The sequence below is a fragment of the Mirounga leonina genome, unplaced genomic scaffold, assembly GCF_011800145.1.
Source record: "Mirounga leonina isolate KUSES-001 unplaced genomic scaffold, KU_Mleo_1.0 Mir_115, whole genome shotgun sequence".
NCBI classification, from domain to species: Eukaryota; Metazoa; Chordata; class Mammalia; order Carnivora; family Phocidae; genus Mirounga; species Mirounga leonina.
The window spans coordinates 89,517,558-89,538,288 of record NW_023270268.1 but is presented as its reverse complement, the minus strand read 5'-3'; the positions used below and the strand labels follow the sequence as shown (position 1 = coordinate 89,538,288).

Genomic DNA, 20,731 nt, shown 5'->3' with positions numbered 1-20,731 from the left:
ACCCCCACCCCACATCCCTTCATACCATCTGGTGCCTGAACTAGATCCCACAGTTTCCTTCAGATCTGACACACAAAAGATCCCTTCTTTATCCTCTTCTCTTCCTGCCCGAATTACATGTATTTCCCCAGAGTTCTTCTAGTTGAGACTTGCTGAAACACACTAATGTGTGCCTGGAGCTAGGTCCATGCTAGAAGACTGATAACCTGTCCAGGGCTGGAGTGGAGAGGAGCATTCTCTGCCTGGCACATACAGGGTGCTCAAGTAATATTTGTGGAATGAATGGAAGCTTAGGACAGAAACTCTCCTGATAAGGAGGGATGCTTTGACTCCTCTTACCCCCAACGCAGCCTCTTTCCCTTGAGTGTGCCCTCCGATCCCAGGAGCCACTGTCACACCCGGCCTTTGGGACGTGCTGCTCCCCGGCTACCTTAAGAGTAGAGTAGGTAGAATCAGAATCCTTTCTCCTTGCTCCCACAGCCCAGTCTGAAACTGGCTGGAACTTTTAAAGGAACGATCCCAGTGTTAAAAAGAACACAATGAAGCTGCGTGGGTTTAAACCTCAACTCTATCATTTACTACTGGGTGGCTAGGGCAAGTTCCTTAACCTCTCTGAGGCTCCATTTCTTCACCTGTAATGTGGGGGTAAGTAATCCCACTTTGTTGTGAGGGATAAGAGTGTAGTCATTCAGCTGCTTCTCACTCACGGTCTATGATGGGCCAGGCATATATAGTAAAGAAAAGTGCTGTACGGTGGGTGCTCTTTGGTTTCTGCAGTGAACCTTCAGGTACATGGAGGCCACTTGCTTTAGGTTTTTGGCCAGTTCACCCACATACAGACCTTATTCTGAACACAGCTGACAGAAATCTCTTCTCAGAGAATCCCCCCATAAATTCTTAGGTTCTTTCCTCTCCCATTCCCCTTTTTGCTCCCTCCCTTCAAAAGCCAGGGTTTCTACTTCTCAGGCCCTCTGGAGAAAGCAATGACTCGTGGTTGTGGTTGAGAGTTCATTCCTGAGGGAACAGGGACATTTCTGCTCTTCTTCAGAGCCAACAACATTGAAGAAACTGGTTTCCTAACCCAAGTCCCCATCTTCACACATATGCCACGGCTAGAGTTGAGAGAAATTCTTCACATGGGGTATAGAGGATCATGTCAATCTCAAGTATTTTAGCACCGTATTTTATTAGGGTCTCTGACAAATGAAGTGTCCAAAGTGTTGCCCAGGAAAGTGTCCAATCTTTAAATTAATGTTAGTAAAGTTTACTAGAAAGAATCCTTGCCGGGGCCAGGGTTTTGAGGAGGGATGTGATCTCTGTCCCCAAATTCTTAAAGGGCTTTGTCAGAAGCTCCAGAGAATGACACCAATGTCAAGGAGAGGAAGTCACAGAGGGGCAGTTTCTTGCTCAGGGCAAGAGAGAATTTCCCAATAGAGAAGTTAAAATGGTATTGATCTCCTTGTCATACCCAGTGCTTCTCCCTAGTGCATGAATTATAGGGATCATTTGTCCAAGCTATCGTGGGCCATACTGATTCATGTAATAATTTGAATTAAAGGTGATTTGTTAAATTTATAGTGAAATATAATTTGATTTTGTGTCCCTGTTCAACACATCACCCCAAGGAAAAACAAATCTTTGGTTAGGTAAGCTTGCTGATTTTGGGGGTTTGCAAACAATGGGAGATTCCTATATTAAATGGAAGTTCAGACTCCAAGGATTCTCAGTCCTCAGATTCTATGACAAACAGGATGTTGGTGGTGATTTCGTATGAAGAAGTGCACAGGAATCAAATAGAGCACCCTCTTTCCAGGCTCTACCACTGAGTGCTGTCAGCTTTGGCCCAAGAGTTAATGCCCAAGCTCTGTAACCTATTGAAATCATTGGAAGGGAGGAAGAGAGTAATCAGGAGTAAGTGTGAGGTTCATATACTGAACACCTACTATGTGATTCAGCAGCTGAATATATGTGTAACTCATTGTCACAAAGCACTACCTTTCTAAATAGTTACTAATTAACACTAATTTTTTAAAGATTAAAGAGCTCCTACAAATTAAGAAAAATTTGTAAAAAGTCCAAAGACTCACATTAAAAGTAGGTAGAAGAAATGTATGGACAGTACATGGAACAAGAAATGTTATCTCTTGGGGCGCAGGTGACTCAGTTAGTTGAGTGTCCAGCTTTTGATTTCATCTCAGGTCATGATCTAAGGGCTGTGAGATCAAGCCTGAGTCTGGATCCACCCTATGCGTGGAGCCTGCTTGGGATTCTCTCTCTCCCTCTCCCTCTGCCACTCCCCCAACTCTCTCTTCCTCTCTCTAAAAAAAGAAAAAAGGAAAAGAAAGGTTATCTCATACATTTGAAAAGATGTTCAGGGCGCCTGGGTGGCTCAGATGGTTAAGCGTCTGCCTTCGGCTCAGGTCATGATCCCAGGGTCCTGGGATCAAGTCCCGCATCGGGCTCCCTGCTCGGTGGGGAGCCTGCTTCTCCCTCTGACCCTTGCCCCTCTCATGCTGTTTCTCTCTCGCTCTCTAAAAAATAAATAAAATCTTTAAAAAAAAAAAAAAAAGAAAGAAAAGATGTTCAATCTCATAATAAAAGAAATTCATTTTAAAATTATAGTGAGTACCACCTCACATCCGTTAGGATGGATACCATAAGGAAAAAAATAACAGGTGTTGACAAAGATGTGGAGAAATTGCAACAGGGCAATTGTGCACAGTTAATGGGATTAAAAAATTATGCTGCTGCTGTGGAAAACAGTATTTCAGTTCCTCAAAAATTAAAAATAGAATTACCATATGATCCAGCAATTCCACTTCTGATATACACCCAAAAGAAATGAAAGCAGGGCCTCAAAGAGCTATTTGTACATCCATGTTCACAGCAGCATTATCACAACAGCCAAAAGGTGGAAGCAACTCAAATATCCATCAACTGATGAATGGATAAATAAAATGTGGCATATATATACAGTGGGGATGTTACTCAGCTTTAAAAATGAAGGAAATTCTGACACATGCTACAACATGGATGAACCTCGAATAAATTATGCTAAGTGAAATAAGCCAATCACAAAAAGACAAATTGATTCCATCTATAAGAGGTAGCTAGCGTACTTAAATTCGTGGAGACAGAAGGTGGAATGGTGGTTTCCAGGGCCTGGGTGGAGGAGAGAACAGAGAGTTAGTGTTTAGTAAGTAAGGAGTTTCAGTTTTGCAAGATGAAGAGTTCCAGACATGGATGGTGGTGATCTTGCACAACAATGTACTTAATAACACTGTACACTTAAAAAATGAGTAAGATGGTAAATTTTATGTTATGTGTATTTTATCACAATGAAAAATACTTTTTAAAAATTACAATGAGATGTCATTTTAACTTTACCTATTGGTAAAGATCACAAGATAGAAAACATGCTATGTTGCAAAAGCTATGTGAAAATAGGCGTGCTCGTGTTTTGTTGCAGGGGAATGTAAACATATAATCTTAGGGGAGAACAATTTTTCAATGTCTTTGAAAATTAAAATTGCAATTACCCTTTGACCCTTTGGTCAAGCCATTTCTACTTCTAGGAAGATAGCTTATTCCCACATACGTGTTTTGGCATATGATCAAGGTTTTTCATTGCAGCAGAATATTGGAAACAGCTAAATGCCCATTGATAGAGGCTGGTAAAATAAATTATTGTCACTCAATAGAATACAACAGAATATGCAACTGTTAGAATGAAGATACCCAGCATATGCGGATACAGAACAATCTCTAAGGTAGTGGCATGTGTGCAAAATTGTGTATAAATTGCTACCATTTGTGTTTAAAAATAAAATGAAAAAAGAATATGGGTCTATGTTTTTCATTTTGTTTTGCCTAAAATAACTGCAAGTAGAATCAAGAAGCTGTTAACAGGTAACAGTGGTTTCTCCAGTCATGTCTGTGGGGGAAAACTTGATAGCTAGGGCACAGGGTTGGAAGAAAGACTTGCTTTCCATGACTTATCACCTGTACCTTTTAAATTTAGTACCATGTGCAGGTATGATCTATTCAAAATTTTTTAACTAAAAAGAGAGGTTACAGTCTAGAAGGGAAGAAACCTAACAGACACTTTTAGCCCAAAACCCTGCGCCGAGTGCTATGGGAGTAGAGATGAAGGGTATCTAGCAGAGCCCAAAGGGATCAGGAATGACTTCTAGACAAATCACCCCCAAGGAAGAAATTTCTGCTATTGGATCACAAATTGTTGTGCATCTTCTCCTGAGCATTGGTTTGTTTTATCCTAATGGACAGATCTATAAGTTAATTCACTGATTAGGTTTTCATTTTCACTTTGGCTGTTAAAAAGATATAGGTCAAACTTGTGACCTGAACTATGCAGGGTGGGCAGATTTCTAAACGGTAAACATTTAGCATTGAACTCATACCAGGCTCCACTTTATATTCTTGCATTTGGTTTGCTTTTTAGCTGTTTCTATTTTTGGTCATTCTCCCTTATTCTGTGCTTCCCTGTAAGCCACTCTCCATCCTTTTTGGTCTAAGTTGGAGTAAGTGGGTGAGTGAAGAGGGAGGGAAGGGAGGGAAAGGAAGAAAGAGAGGATAGACGTTATAAAGCAATGCCTGCTGTTTTCCTTGACTCATCATGTTCTCAAAGTAGGGTCCTTAAACCAGCAGCACAGCATCACCTGTGAGTTTGTTGACATGGGTTTCACCGAGTCTACTAAATCAGAATCTCTGTGGACAAGGCCCAGATAACGGCTTTAACATGGTCTTCCAAATGATTTTTATGCACAGTAAAGTTTGAGAATCACAGGGAAACCAAAGGCAAGTTGATTTCTAAACATAAATACTCTCCATTTGTCCCATCATACCCATTGTCTTGGTCAAGATAAGTAAGCTAGCTCTTCCAATAAACAATCCCCCAAATTTCATTAGCTTGACACTTTTAGTTTATGTTTTGCTCATGTCACGTCCAGTATGGATCACTTTAGGGCAGAAAGAGCTGCTTTATTAATTTGTTCACCAATCCAGCTTCCTTTCATAGTGAGGCTTTGCCATCCTCTAGGGCCTTGGACTCCTCTGAATTCTCTGCATCCAAGAAGACAGGAGAGGGAGGAAAGAGAGAGAGGCTTTAGTGGCAGGTCTGGAAGTAACATGAGTCTTTTTTGCCCACAATTCCATTGGCCAGAACCCAATCACATGGCCCACCTAACTGCAGGGGAGGCTGGGATGTAGGGCGTATCTGTGGAGCTAGAAGGAGAAGGAAATGGCGTGGTGAACACATAGCATGGTCTCTGCTACACGCATGGGCCTAAGTGAATCCCAAGCTCCACTTGTCATGTTTTGGTTTTTAGTCATTTTCTAATCAAGTTTTATCTTTTCTTTTTTTAACTCTAGCACTATGGGACTGAGTAACACTCTCCTTGTGATGGCCCTCCTGCTCTCTGGTAAGAACCTTTTGGCTTTATAAAGTCCTAGAATCCTTCTATGTCTCCCAATGAACTGGCCACTGCAAGCCTAGGCCTGAGACTTGGTGGGTTTTATTTATTTCTATCCAGTTTTGCATAATACCACACATAAAAAAAAAAAAAAAAAAAAAAAAGACTTTCCTGGAGAAGAAAGAAGAATCATGATAGAGAACAGGTATCTCAGCTGATGGCAGGTCTAGCCTAGGATGGTGCCCCACCTCTCTGTGCATCCTCCCCCTTTGCCATCTTACTCCCATGGTACTGGATGCACAAAGTAGGGTAGACTGGTCTGTCCAGCAGCACCCAGGGAGCTAGGGGAAGGCCCCTGCTCTGACACCCCTGAGGCTTAACTCTTTTGCTCCACACATACTTCCTCTGGTCTTCTCTGTTCCCATTCCTGACATTCTTGGGCTTTTAGAAAACAGCGGATGGGCTTCTAAAAGCCTTCTACGGGGGAGCATTGGTTTCCATATTCCCTACTGTCCTCTCCTTTTCCACACCTTCCCTACTAGTCGAGGCCCATAGATCACAGTTGCCCCTGCTTACTGGGAGGATCAAGAAGCCCGGCCCTACTTCAGTGACCGTCAGCTAGGTGCAGCAGCTGACTCACCATAAAGTGAATGAAGCTGAGCTTCAGGGTTTCTCACGTACACAAGCCCTTCCCAAAGTCCCCTCCGAGCCTCCATTAGGGGCCCTAGCAGTGAGGTCACATGTCTTATTCTTTGGCAAAGTCTTCATAAGTATGGTATTTTAGCCACAACAGTTAGGACCATGTGTCTTTCCACTGTGACTTCTCCCTCCATCACATTCTCCTGTTGGATGGCACTGTAGTGGTCACGGGCATTTTGTATTTGAATTCTATATTCTGTCTCTTAACGAGCACTCCACACACACCCCCACCAAAAAAAGAAGTTTTAGAAAGGTCAGCCTCACAAAACTTTTATGTTCCCTGTTTGCTGCTCCTCTCTGAGTTTCAGTTTCTTCATCTATAACCTGGGGTTGGCCGAGGTTCCTGCCACACATCCTGTGACTGGGTGCCTTTAGTTTCTCCTCTCCCGCTGCCCCTTCCTGCTGCACATCGTCCCCACCCTCAGTACTGAGAGAGAAGCCATCCCAGTCTTGATATGGGGCACATGGGAGTGGGGGGGTGCGGTGAGCCTGAGCTTGGCCACGGCAGCAGGCAGGCTGCCCCTGAATGCCTGGCCTGCCCACAAGTTCACCTCCTCCAGATGGCCACGCACCAGGCCCTCGGCCACCGTCCTCATGCCTGCTGTGTGTGGCAAGGAGTCAAGGCTCTAGGGAGAGATGCCCCCTCCGATTGATGCTGGTTGGGACAGGCCTTTGGTGATTTCTGTTTTCTGCTTAGCCCCTTGGAGCTTGTTGAGTCCATGAGTGTGAGGTCTATAGATGCGCTAACTGACCGCTCCACTAATATAGGTCAGAACAGAAGCTTCTACTTCCCAGGGTCAATAACCTGCTAACTGTAGCTCTTGGGGAGGCAAACTGTATGTGTGAGGAAGGGAGTAGGACAGGGCTCTGGAGAACATTATCCAGCAGAAAGCCCTTCCCATTCTACTTCCTATTCTATTTACTTGACAAATACTTAAATATATCACCTACTTTGTGCCAAGTACTGTTTTAAGTGTTTTATAAATGATAACTTATTTAAACATCACAATACCTTGCTTATAGATGTAGAAACTAAAGCCCAGAGAGGTTAAGTAATTTGTCTAAGATCCGCATAACTAAGGAGTGGCAGAGCTTAGATTCACCCCACGCAGTGGAGATTCAGCATCTGTTCCCTTAACCTTGACATTATACTGCTTCTTCCGACTCCTGCTCATGAACTATTCATAAGTGGTAGGATTTGTTCTGTGGAGACCCAAACAACTTTGGTAGATAGTGTCACTTCTGCCTCAGCCAAGTTCACAGGCTCCTCACGAGCACGTCCATCACCTTCCCTGCAGCCAGCACCTCATCTGTCCCTAATGTTTGGGTCCCCACTTTTCTCACTGCAGTGACCAGCCTAGCTCTTTTGACTCAGGAAAAAATGAAGGCAAATGGCCTAGAAACAAATTTTTAGAAAAGTCTGATACCATTTCCCCCCAAACTTTCTGACTCTGCACACTGAAAGTGAGAATAAAGCTGAGAAGCCCTATCACAACTCAGTCCAGATGTCACTTTTGCCCTTGCCTTGCCTTTGAAGTTTCAAAGTACCCCGCCTGGATACTTCTCGGCCTCATAAAAGAGAATTACCAATATTGAAACCTTAAAAATAACCTCCTCAAACGGTAACTGCTTAAGTTTTATGGCAGGAAAAGAATCAGTGATTATATATTTGGCAGTATAAATTTCAAAACTGAGATAGGAAATGGTGACACCAGATTAGAATACCACATTGTCAATACTTCCCATGCTATTAAAAACAGCAATAACAAGAAAAACAACAAAACAGACACCATTCTTTTTTTTTTTTTTAAAGATTTTATTTATTTATTTGACAGAGACACAGCAAGAGAGGGAACACAAGCAGGGGAAGTGGGAGAGGGAGAAGCAGGCTCCACGCCGAGCAGGGAGCCCGATGCGGGACTCAATCCCAGGACCCCGGGATCATGACCTGAGCTGAAGGCAGTCACTTAACCGACTGAGCCACCCAGGCGCCCCACCATTCTTTTTTAACGAAGGAAAAGAATCAACTTGAATTGTATCTTTCTTCTCAGGACACATCCCTCTGCGTACTGGGCGGGTGAGCACTGACCTGGCCATAGGCAGGCATCCAAGGGAAGAAAGGAGACACAATTGGCCCAGTTAATCCGCAGCAAAAATGCAGGGCTGAATAATTTATTTGATGGCAGAGATAAAACAGTGCAGCAAAATAATTCTGTTTTTCCTCTCTCCCATAGGTTCTGTGTCCTCCCCCAGTCAGGGAAATTAGACATCATAGTTGCTGCCCCTGCCCTTGAGGTGAAAACTGGATGAGAGTTTAAGACTGAAAAGGGCAGGAGGGCTTTGCTGAATTAGGTTACGATTTGTGCTTTGTATTTATAAAGGTAAAGGAATTTCTAAGTGCAACTTGCAGCAGCATCTTTAACTGTCAAGTTCTGTTTGCTGCTAGCCCAGCACCTCTGTAACTCTCTCAAGTTGGGGCCAGAGTGGTATTTGGAAAATCACTAGTCCACACGTGCGAAGGAAATTCCTTTCTAGTTTGACTTTTGATGACTTTCTAGCTTGATTCTCTTACAGTCTGGGGGTTCTCTGGGCCATAGTGCTTCCCATTTCTCTTGACCAATACCTCGAGTTCAATGAATGTACCCAGAGTGTCACTGAAAATCTTTCTTCACTCTAAAATTTACATAAAATTAGCTCAAACCCTCATTCCACATCTTATGGAAAGGTCCGTTGTTTCCCCCCAGATTTTTGCAGGTTCCTAGTGGATGACTGCACGGGTATTATGTTTATATGGTTACTTTTACTCCTATTTCCTGCTACTGTTGATAGTGGTTACTAAAATCACCCCCTGGAGGTGAACAGATAATTCAGACTTAATTCCAAAATTCCCAAAGAATTGTCATGAAGCCTAATAGTTTTCCTATTGGAGTCACTCCTTCGTGGTAAGCTACTGTTTCAGGGTCTCTTGAAATACATGTATGCTACCCGGTAGGGAGTATCTTACCCCCCAAAGTAATTAATCATTCTAGTAGAGTGCTTAATAAGATCCAAAGAGTATGGACGGTCAGCCATGATAGTTTAGTGGAAGACAGTCACTGAATAGGATAAGTGTAGGGTTGTTTAGAAGCAAGAATGAAACTGGCAACAGAGACTTTTTCTAGGTGTGGGCTTATTTTCATTTATCTTGGTACTTAGATTGGTACTTAGAATGAACGCACTTTTGCTCTGAGGACTCGTGCCTTGCTCCATTTGAATAGGGAATACAGAGGCTGCAATGGTAGATAGACTCCTTCAAAAAGGAGCAAGAGTTTGACAGACTGTAGTTTATTTTTCCCTTTGTGAGAGGTCTTAATATCATTTCCAGAATATGTAACTCTGGATTTTGCCACCCCCCTACCCCAGGACTGTTGAGATTTATGGAAACAAAAACAAACACTTGTAGCCCTTACTATAAAGGCAAGATTTTACCTCTAGAGCTGATCTATTCCACAGAGGTGACCCCTCATATATTGCCAAGCCACAGGCCAAGTTCCAGGACCTCAAAACTATGAAAACAATTTTAACACCTTCTAAGAGTATTTACCCATTCTTGGTTTCATTTTCACTTTCTTTCATTTCTTCTTATAAATGTCTTTATTAAAAATATTTAACTCATTTCTCCATTTATTTATTTATTTATTATTTTTTAATTTTTCATTATGTTCAGTTAGCCAACATATAGTACATCATAAGGTTTTTTTGTAGTGTTCAACAAATCATTAGCTGTGTATAACACCCAGTGGTCATCCCAACACGTGCCCTCCTTAATACCCATCACCTGGTCACCTTTCTCCATTTAAAAATCACTTTTCTGTTCTTACTATAAAACAACAGACGAGAGTAAAAATAGTTATACATAGTTATGATCACAATATATATGCAAGTTTCTGAATATGTTTTACTCAACACTGTTTCATACATATTTTCTAAAGTTTCTAAATGATTTTCACTTTTATAATTTTTGAAATTGCATTAGTCCGTTGAATTGAAGATGTAATTTGCTTTATTTTGTATGTATGTGTTTTTTTCATTTAGAAGTTATGGCCCCACTGTCTTCTTCGGTTGCTAAGGAGCTTAAATCTAATTGTCATTGTTTTATAGGTATTTTTTCTCCAGTTTTTAAAGAATGAGCTTGTAAGTTTGAAAAAATATTTTATGCTTTATGTTTAGCAGCTTTACCACAATATTTCTAGGTGGTATTTATTTTCATTTATCTTGCTTGGTATTCACTTTTGATCTGACCACTCATGTCCTGCTCAATTTGAATATTCACAATCTATCTCTTCAACAATTGTTTATCTACCATTCCCTCCACTCTCTTCTCAAGAAACTCTAGAGCTTCTCAGACTAACTGTTCATGACTCTGATTCTGTTCTTCCACATTTTTACTTCTTTCTCTCTCTGCACAGCATGTCAACCAAGGGTCAGGAGGATCAGCATAGATGGGGGGGTTCCCTCTCATTGTTGAGGGAGCCCAGAACAAAAGTCTCCAGCAGTGTTATGGACCCCTGGGGTAGGGGTAGGGAAGAAGGATGAGGGGAAGAGCTGGGGGTGGACATAATGAGTCATCATGAAGAAAAGTGTCTTCAAGACTCTCCCTCCTCCCCAACATAAGGAGGCCTCAGTGGAGGCACCTGGAAGAAGACCTCTACTTGAGGCTTCAGATAAAGATATCTAGGAATGAAGGTGCCTGGGCTATGAATGTAAATATGTGAATGAGCATGACTGGCTACAGATCTTGAGTTTTGACTATAACTCCCGTCAGAGACTGCTGTGCATGGGCTGTGCACTAAGTCTGGTGTGGGGAGGACAGTTTTCCCCCAGGAAGCCTGCTAGGTAAAACCTTTGTAATTGCCTAGGGTCAGGACTAAAAAAAATCAACATAGGTTTTTAACTAGAAGTTAGATTACTCAGGAGAAACAGACAATAACCAACATACCACATCATGTCAGGTCATGATAAGTACTCTGATAAAAAATAAGTCAATGTAAGGAATAAGGAGTGAAAGGATGCTATCTTCAATAGGATGGTCAGAGAAATCTCCCGAGGGGGTAGCATTTTATGAGAGACTTATATGAAGTGAAGAAATAACTATGAGACTGTATGGAGGAAGAGTCTTCTAGGCAGAGGGATTAATATGAGAAAAGGCCTTGAGATAGAGCATGCCTGTCTTTTGGAGGAATGACAAGGAAGCCAGTGTGGCTGGAGCTGAGTAAGTGAGGGAAAGAGGTTTGAAAAGTACCAGGGACCAGATTATATGAGACCTTGCAGGCCAGGGAAGGATTTTGGATTTAGTTCTCAGTGTGATGGAAAAGGATTTGGATTTAATTTTCAGTGTGGTGGGAAGTCATCAGGGAATTCTGAACAGGAGAATTATGGCACCTGAGATATATTTTAAAGGATGGTTTTGGCTTGAGGAACCAGACTTGGGGCAAGGATGAAAGTGGGCAATTAGAAGGCAATTGCAATTATCCAGTCAAATGGTAATGGAAGCTTGGCCAAGGTTAGTATCTGTAGACCCAGTGAAAAATATTCCAATTCATAATCTATCTCAGTGAGGCAGAAGAACTGATGGAGTGGTGGCAGGAGAAGGAATGAAATGAAAAGATGGGAGGTGGTGGTAATAAGGTGAGGTGCTTGATACTGAGAGTTTGGGGGAGATACAGAGGGAGCACTGGGTCTGGGGTCTGGTCCAAGGAGGAGATGGCTGAGGCAGAGTGGACAACAAGACCATTGGAGAGGAAAAGGACAAGAAAATGAGAGGCTCGACACTGTGTGCATAAAGCTGAAAGCACCTAGACAGGGTCAGTGAAGGAGAAGGCAGGAGAAGTTGGATGCAGCAAGCCAGGTACTCAGATCTTCGGTGAATAAGGGGCACCTAGGAGGAAGATGAACAACAGCAGCCATGAGGGGTTAGGGGTAGTATAGCCTGATGGCTTGTACTTTGAAGGAGCTGGGTTGTTTTATTTTAACATATAATGATTTTACATTATATGATGCTTCATAAACTTTAATAGATCATATTTCATAAAACATACAGTATATTTTTATAATTTTACAAAATATATACAGATATGTGTAATATATAAATATATAGAGTTATCTATATATTTATATAGATAATAGGGTACATGTTAAGCTTGAAATAAAAGCAAAGCTAGTTTTAGCAGAAATATCATGTAGGCCATGAAAACTGCTGAAAAACCATCCCTCCTCTACAACAGAGGATCTTACTGTTAAAGAAAAAAAATATTAGATGACACTTCTTAAAGCACAGTAAAGAAGACTTTATCCAAGGGGTGGAGGTGCTATTGAGATAGGCGTAAGGACCACTGCAAAGGGATTTTACAGTGAGGGAGAGATATTTGGCTCAACTCCAAATATAGCATGGGCAGGTGGGAATTTATAGCCAAGGAGAAAGGTGGGGGCAGGGTGGGGGGCGGTCAGTGGATGAAAAATTATTAAGGGGAGACAAGGATAGGAGGGATTCTGCCCAAACCCACTTAACAGGATTCTTGCTAAGGACAGGCCAGGGTAATCAGACATCCCCTGGGGGATGGTGGAGGATAAGGAACCTGATCAGATTCAAGCATAATCAGGTAGCAAGGTTGGGGATTCTGGTTAAACTGGGTGCTTAGCAGGGTTCTTGCTAAAACTGGGTTTTACAAGGACGTGCACAGATGGGCAGAGGAGTGGATCAGGAGCCTGAATAAATTTTGATCAAGCAAAGAGTCTTTGTCATACCTAAAAGATAATATCTCCAAGATCTCTGGATAAATACAAAACCCCTTTTCTCTGGTTGCCCTGTTCTTTGCTTCATGCTGTCTCCTCACACTTCTCTTACCTATATTAAATTTCAGCTTTGGTTATCATAGTTCTACATCTCCTCAGCCACATCTGTGCAGGCCCTCTCTTGGGTATTTTCTACAGATGGTTCAGATAAGTACTGACAGCAGCGAGTGGGGGAAACTTTCATTGAGATGGAAGACAGGGGAGGAAGAGAGTACCTGCTGCTATATAAAGAGCAGTATCCAGCAGACAGGTGAATATGGATATCTGGAACTCTAGTGAAAGTGATTGGCTGGAAATAAGCATCTGTGAATTAGTAGCTTAGAGTTTGCAGTTGAATCCATGGGGATAGGAGAGAAAAACCAGAGAGAGTGGAGAGTAAGGAGAAGATCAAGAACAGGCCCTTGAGATAATCAGCATTTAAGGAGCGATCAGAGAAAACTGACGAGGAGGTCAGAGAATGGGAAGGAAGAGAGTTTCCAGAAGGAGATAGGCCAACACTGTGACATTCAACAGAGTGGTCAAATAACATGAGGTCTGAAAAGAGCTCGGAATTTGGCACTGGTGGGAAGTCAATGACAACCTTTGAGAGGGAAGTTTTGGCACAGAGGTGGGGGACAGAGGCTAGGGGTGGAGGCAGCAATTGCTACTTACTCTCTCAGGGAGTTTGACTATAAGAGAAAAAGAAACGAAAAGCAGTAGCAAAGGGAATTGTTGAAGTAACTGCTATGAGGAAGGGAGAGGGTAGTAAGCAGGGTAACTAGCTCACAGAACAAATTAAATGGGACAGGAACAGATTTATAATATCATCAGTCTGAACAACTGAATAATTTCCTCCAGTATTGCTCAAACATTTAGTTGTAAGAACAGGCATGTAGATCAAAAGTAAAGTGTTCTTCGGATGAGTTCTGCAATGGCTACAGTGGCTGGTGACTATCCTGCTGGTCAGCACAAATATAGAACATTTCCATCATTGCAGAGAAGGCTTTCGGAAAGCACTGTGCTACAGGGTCTAAACTGGACAGAGCTGAGGTCTTGATGAAGTAAAAGAACAAATGTTGGTGGAGTAATAAAGAGCAAATCTCGGAGGAAGATATCTTGTGGACAGAGATAGGTACATTGGGGTTTAAGATTTTAGGAGCAGAGCTGTCCTTGGTGAAAAGGTTCAGGGTTATGTAATGGGAGAGGAGCTGCTGAAATAGCCTGTGGATAAAGATTTTGAAATGGAAAAGGCCAAAGAACTTTGAAGCCAGGTTGTTGGTGAACTTATCCATGCTGAAGTAGCTCAAATGGATAGTAATAGTTGGTTGGAAAGAAAAACCTTACAACTACTGCCAAAATCCTCAGTGAACAAAGAAGTAATGACAAATGATTAGTAGCTAACAGCAGTGAGAGAGCTAGGCACCTCAAAACAGGAAGGATGTTGTTGCTCAAGTTCCTTGTGAAGTATGCTAAAACAAGCAGTGACTGAGGACAAGGGGTGTCCTTTAGGTAGGGCCAGATTTCAATGAAAGCATAACCTTGGGGGAAACATTTGATGGAGAGGCTGAAGATGCAGAGGAGTTTATTACAATGGAATGAGATTTCCAGAGGACCTAGTAAAGCTTTGAAGGAAGTTTAGTAAAAGAAGAAAAATCTATGAGTACAGATAACCATAGTAACATGAGAAAAAGATGGTTCTTGAATGTATAAGACGTGCATTTGGGGTAGTGGCCAGGGAAGACTGAAGTCCCAGGTGTAGTCAGAGATCTCATAAAGTTAGAAGACTACAGTTTTTGTGTAACATTCAAACAGTATATTGCTAAGGAACAAACTTGTCCATCTGATTAGGGAGGTGTCTAGATGGATCTTGCGTGCCTAGCTCCTGACATCATCATAGCAACCAGTTATAACTAGACCCAGACCTTTTCTATTACCCAAGTCCTGGGCAAGGGAGAGAATCTCAATGGGTACCCACCAGTGGAGTCCCAGTGAGTCCAGTAGCTGGGTGACCTAAGATGTGGAGTCATCACACGACTCCACTGAAGCTGCTTAGGAAAAATAGCCCATGAGCTAAATCTTCCCCATGTCATCAGGAATTAGCATGTGTACCATGTATAGCTCTGAGTGATGTCATGGAAGGCAGTGGTTGGTGAGGAACTATAGAGTGCAAATTATGAAATACTTTCAGTTCCACTCGAAATGGACCTCAGAGTGATTTCCACCCCAGAGTGAGGGGAGAAGGAGGAGGGACAGATAGGAACAAATTTTTCCTATCATTACCTTCTCTGTTCTACTTTGGAGACAGAGGTAGAGACACTCTCCTGCAACTTCTCAAACTGAGCTATTGTTAAAATTCAGATTCTGACTCAGCAGGTGTGGTGGGGGAGGGGCAGAGATTCCACATTTCTGACCAGCCCCCTGGTGATGCTCATGCCTTTAGAACACAGACCACACGTTTGATTGGTAGGTGAGGAGGGGGACAGTCAGATGGGTGTAAGGGAAAGCCCGTATAATGTGTGGGAGGGGGGATCCAAGTCAGAGAATTTAGACTGGTCTGTTATTGGAAAGAGTGGATGGGAAGGAGAGACGATACTGTGAGGTTCTGCAGAGAAATAGTCATAAATCAAGGAGAGAGAAGAAGCCAAAGGTGAAGTCATTTCTGGGCCCAGTAGGCAATAACATAACATTGACCGTTAACTGGCAGAATTTTCAACTATGAGTTTGGTTTCTCCCTTAGGTCATCTGCCCTAAAACCAGAATGAGTTTTCCCAGAGATATAGCTGCTAGAAGTTTTTACAGCAGGTGGCACTCTTACATTATCATTCAGAATTTAGCAGAGAAGCAGCAGGAGTCCCAGGATTGCCTTGTAAGGCAGTTGCTGAATACAGTAAATCTTCCTTAGGTTCCCCTTTCACAGTTCCAGGTACTCAGGTAAATTTTCCCACCACCCTCCAATATGGGAACACATCCTGTACATATGCTGCATTTTATATTTGCCAAGTGCTTCACAGGGTTCTAGTGAACACAGTGCAATAGGCAGTGATGTGAACTGGTGCTGACTCTCACAGGTGCCTGAGTCCTCTTCCCTTAGAATTCAAACGACCACCAACCCTTTTGATTATGTGTTCTCACTGGGCCACTCTGTGGACAGTTCAATTTTGCCAAGTGCATGTCACTCTTATTTGTCCTACTCCCTCTTAGAAGAGAAACCCATTGATCAGATCAATTTACTTTCTCCTACCGCCCTCAAACACACCTCAAAGGAACTCCTCTCATCTCTCTCACCAACCTACCTCCTCTTTCCCCCTTAATGTCAACAACTCTTCACTGAAGTCTGGAATGATGAAGCTTTATTCAAAACCCACCCTAACATTTTCCCCATGGCAGCATTTAACTTTATATTAACTAAGAAACAGCATTTCCCACTAACCCTGCACTTCTCACCCACCACTACTTAATTTCTTGGCCAACTCTCAAGTAATTCTGTAACCCAGAATAGGTCCACAAAACCCTGTAATCGAACACATTTAAGGAGCTAAGTGGCACACATCCCTTCCACAAACTTCAATATGTCCTCAGGGGTGAAAGCCTTTCTCTGAACTCTCCCAGCATGTCCTCCAGGGGTTGTAAAAATTTCCAGTGGCAATGCATACTGGGAAAAGCAAGTGTCTCGTACCTGGGGTTTCCCCAATACTCCAAAAGCACATCCTCACCTTCTTATCTATGATTCATTTCCAGCATTTCATTCATGTACCTTAAATGGTCTTTGACCAGCACAATCCCAAAACAACCATCAGAAGGCCCAGTTCTCCTTCTGATCCCTGAAAGAGCTTAGAGAGGTCACTGAAAATAGAGGCTTTGGTTCACTGTGTCATTTCCAAACTGTTTTACATCCTTGGGCAAGCTGGCCATGGAAACAGCATTCATGAGGAAAACTCTATAAAGGGAACTATTTGAATTTCAAAGATATTACTCAATGTGATACCCAACTAGTAAGGCATAATGAGGGGGGCGGATATTAAATTTGTTACCATTACCAGAAATCTTTTCATATAGAGGGGCAAGGAATAAGGGGATGGGGAGGGAAAGGGAGAGCTTTTGGTGATGGTGTAGAAATAATGGAATGAAGTGAAGTGAAGAGAATCAGTATTCAGGTTATAGCAAGGTTAACAGATGGGTGGATGCATTGTCTAACTCTGCTGTTTTTCCCTGGTCTGGGATTTAAATTCACAGAACCACAGTACTAGAAAGATTCTTGGAACACTTAGTCCACCCCTTCATTAAACTGATAAGGAAACTGAGCCTCATGGTGGTGCAGTTTGCACAAGGCCCATATTTATTTATCAGTGGAGTGAGGACAAATGTCCCATTCTCCAGATGCCAGTATGTAGGCACATTCCAGAGTTTAATACCTAGTTCTTCAGTATCATTACTGATAAGATAGCAGCTGGGTATTGTATAAAGAGAAACGGAGTTGTTTTTTTCTCCTTCCTTCTTGTTTCTCCTTCCCTAATCTCTACCTTTCCTTTTTTAGGTGCTGCTTCCATGAAGAGTCAAACATATTTCAACAAGACTGGAGAACTGCCATGCCATTTTACAAACTCTCAAAACATAAGCCTGGATGAGTTGGTAGTATTTTGGCAGGACCAGGATAAGCTGGTTCTGTATGAGCTATTCAGAGGCAAAGAGAACCCTCAAAATGTTCATCCCAAGTATAAAGGCCGCACAAGCTTTGACGACAAGGACAATTGGACCCTGAAACTCCACAACGTTCAGATCAAGGACAAGGGCTCATATCAATGTTTCATTCATCATAAAGGGCCCAAAGGACTAGTTCCCATGTACCACATGAGTTCTCACCTATCAGTGCTGGGTATGTAGTCAATGGCGCATTCAGGTCCCTGGTCTTCTCAGATGAGACTGCAATGAGCAGAGAAATGTTGGGGTGGGGGGTGGAGGGAGTGGGAGTGTTGTGGGTGGTACCTGTAGGGAGAAGGCATGAGACAGCCATTTCTGGGAAGTCCATTTGAAGGGAATGCAGGGTTTGGTGATGGGGAACTGAAAATCCTTTGTACTTTTAATAGTTTGCTTCTGAAGGATCAGTAAGAATTTGCTTTGGGGACAACTTAGGGCTAACTGAACAAAGTTAATGTGGCTAAGGGAAAACCACGGGTAATTTGGCCATTACTAAGTTTACGTAACTATACAGGCCTCAGATCTCTTTTACATTCATTTTTTTCCTTTGGTCCAAGATTTGTCACCCACTAAATCTTTGCCTAGAGCTCCTAGCAAAGGTGACAGCTGATTGATTTGGGTTTTTCCTTCAGCCTCCTGGAGGTCACTTATGAGCTGTTTGCTGCCCAACCAAGAGCCCGGTATACAGTTCTGTTAACATACGCATAGATTTTGATGCACAATTCTGTTAACATACGTATAGATTTATGTAACCACCACTATAAATAGTATACAAACATGTCCATCACTCTAAAAAAATTTCTTCATGCTATTGCTTTATAATCATACCCTCTCCATACCCATAAGCCCTGTTTTGAATCCTACAGTCTTATCTTTTTTGAGAACATCACATAAATGGAGCCATACAGTATGTAACCTTTTAAGATAGGCTTCTCTTTTTTTTTTTTTTAAGATTTTATTTATTTATCTGACAGAGAGAGACACAGCGAGAGAGGAAACACAAGAAGCGGGAGCGGAGAGGGAGAGGGAGAAGCAGGCTTCCCGCAGAGCAGGGAGCCCGATGCAGGGCTTGATCCCAGGACCCTGGGATCATGACCTGAGCCGAAGGCAGATGCTTAACAACTGAGCCACCCAGGCACCCCAAGATTGGCTTCTTTTATTGAACATAATGCCTTTGAGATTTATCTAAGTTGTTGCATGTATCAGAAGCCTGTTCCTTGTTATTGCTAAGGAGGATTCTATTTTATCCACTCAACCCATGGAAAGACATTGGGATTTTTTTTCAGTTTGGGGCTATTATAAATAGCTGCTGTAAACATGTACAAGTGTGAACATAAGTTTTCATTTCTCTAAGGTAGATATCCAGGTGTGGGATTACTAGATTCAGATTAACTTCTGATGAAACTGGAGAAGGCAGATCAACAGTGATTCTGAAACCACAGAATAAAGAAAAGGCAAAAATAGAAATAGAATGAGGAGTCCTCCCTTTAAGCCTTGTGTGATTCAAACTAGGCTGCAAGAGTTTTGGAACATTTTACCAAGTGATAAATAAGTGTTTTTAAGGTATGGCCAGATACCATTGAAGAACATGGTGTGTTTTAGGTGGGTCACAATCATTTTTTTATTTTAACAATTTTATATTTATTTTAATGTAGTAGGAAAAACAATAACTCACTTCTCCAACCTGCGATCGCACAGATGTTGTTAAGGAGGCCAAAGGAGGTAGCACCAGGGCAATCTCCTTTCTACAGACCACACAAAATACAAGCAGAGGACTTAAGTAATGTGTTGGTACAGCAAAACTTAGAAAGGTGATATGCAAATCACTGGTTTTAGAGACAATAAATTAGAAATTAGTATGCAGAACCTGAAAACTACAGTAACTATTAAAGAATAACAGGATTTTGGCTAGCAGAAGGGGCTAGGTGCGGTAATCCTTGACAGCCATTAAAATCTGAATGGCAAACTAAGGCGAGAGAAGCTCTATGTTTATCAAGATCTTACATTTTCCCTAAAAATGGCTGGATTTGGCCTTCATCTTATAATACATGATGAAGATAGTCATGCCCAAAACCAATATTCTGAATTTCTAAATCCAAAGTCCCCATCCACTCACTTATCAGTATCCTACTCAGGTTTCTAGATGATATGGCCCAGAGCATGCCAGCACCATGAACTCTGTTAGTGTCAGTCGTTTTCTGCTTCCTTAGTCTGGCAAGCTGAAGGAAAAACCCAAATCAATCAGCTGTCACCTTTGCTAGGAGCTCTAGGCAAAGATTTAGCTCATCTGTACAAGGTTACCCAGAACCTAAGGAAATGTATTTTAACCCCATGACACAGCTGGGCTCCAATGTCAGACTACTTCTCCATCCCAAAACTCCACTCCTCAGAACAATGGTCTCATTGTGAATCTTTGGTGACTCAATTTCAGCCCTCCTGTTACTCAGAAAGCACCCCCCACCCTGATTTGGGTAAGCAGGAAGTAAGCATGGCCCAAAACTCCATTCTTGAAAAATAAATGTGGGGTCCTTATGTGGCTCTCACCATGGGCTGAGGCCCACACTTTCGATACCCAAGAGGCTCCCAAGTGTGCCCCCAGTAAGTTCCCAGATCAGAGCCAGTTATTTGCAATTCTCTTCTAGACACTCTTCTAGACACATCTAAATTTAGACTGATTTCTTTTTTTGTATCTTTATTCTGCTTTCAGCTAACTTCAGTCAACCTGAAATAATGGTAACTTCCAATAGAACAGAAAATTCTGGCATCATAAATTTGACGTGCTCATCTGTACAAGGTTACCCAGAACCTAAGGAAATGTATTTTAAGCTAAAAACCGAGAATTCAACTACTAAGTATGATACTGCCATGAAGAAATCTCAAAATAATGTCACAGAACTGTACAACGTTTCCGTCAGCTTGTCTTTTTCAGTCCCTGAAGCAAGCAATGTGAGCATCACCTGTATCCTGCAACTTGAGTCAATGGAGCTTCACTCCCTACCTTACAATATAGGTAAAGCTGCTTCCCAAGACTATTTCTTTCATCAGGTGTTATACCCAAAATGTTGAGGCAGATCATTCAATGTTCCCTGCTTGCC

General features: G+C 42.2%; 1 protein-coding gene across 2 annotated transcripts in view; it reads left to right on the top strand.

The window, feature by feature from the left end:
• Positions 1–20,731, top strand: part of CD86 (CD86 molecule) — a 68,014-nt gene that overhangs the window by 30,246 nt on the left and 17,037 nt on the right. For both annotated transcript variants that reach the window (XM_035000047.1, XM_035000048.1), the window contains exons 2-4: positions 5,392–5,441; positions 17,476–17,814; positions 20,344–20,646. In XM_035000047.1, coding sequence (XP_034855938.1) covers positions 5,392–5,441; positions 17,476–17,814; positions 20,344–20,646 — 692 coding nt within the window. The remainder of the gene's footprint in view (positions 1–5,391; positions 5,442–17,475; positions 17,815–20,343; positions 20,647–20,731) is intronic.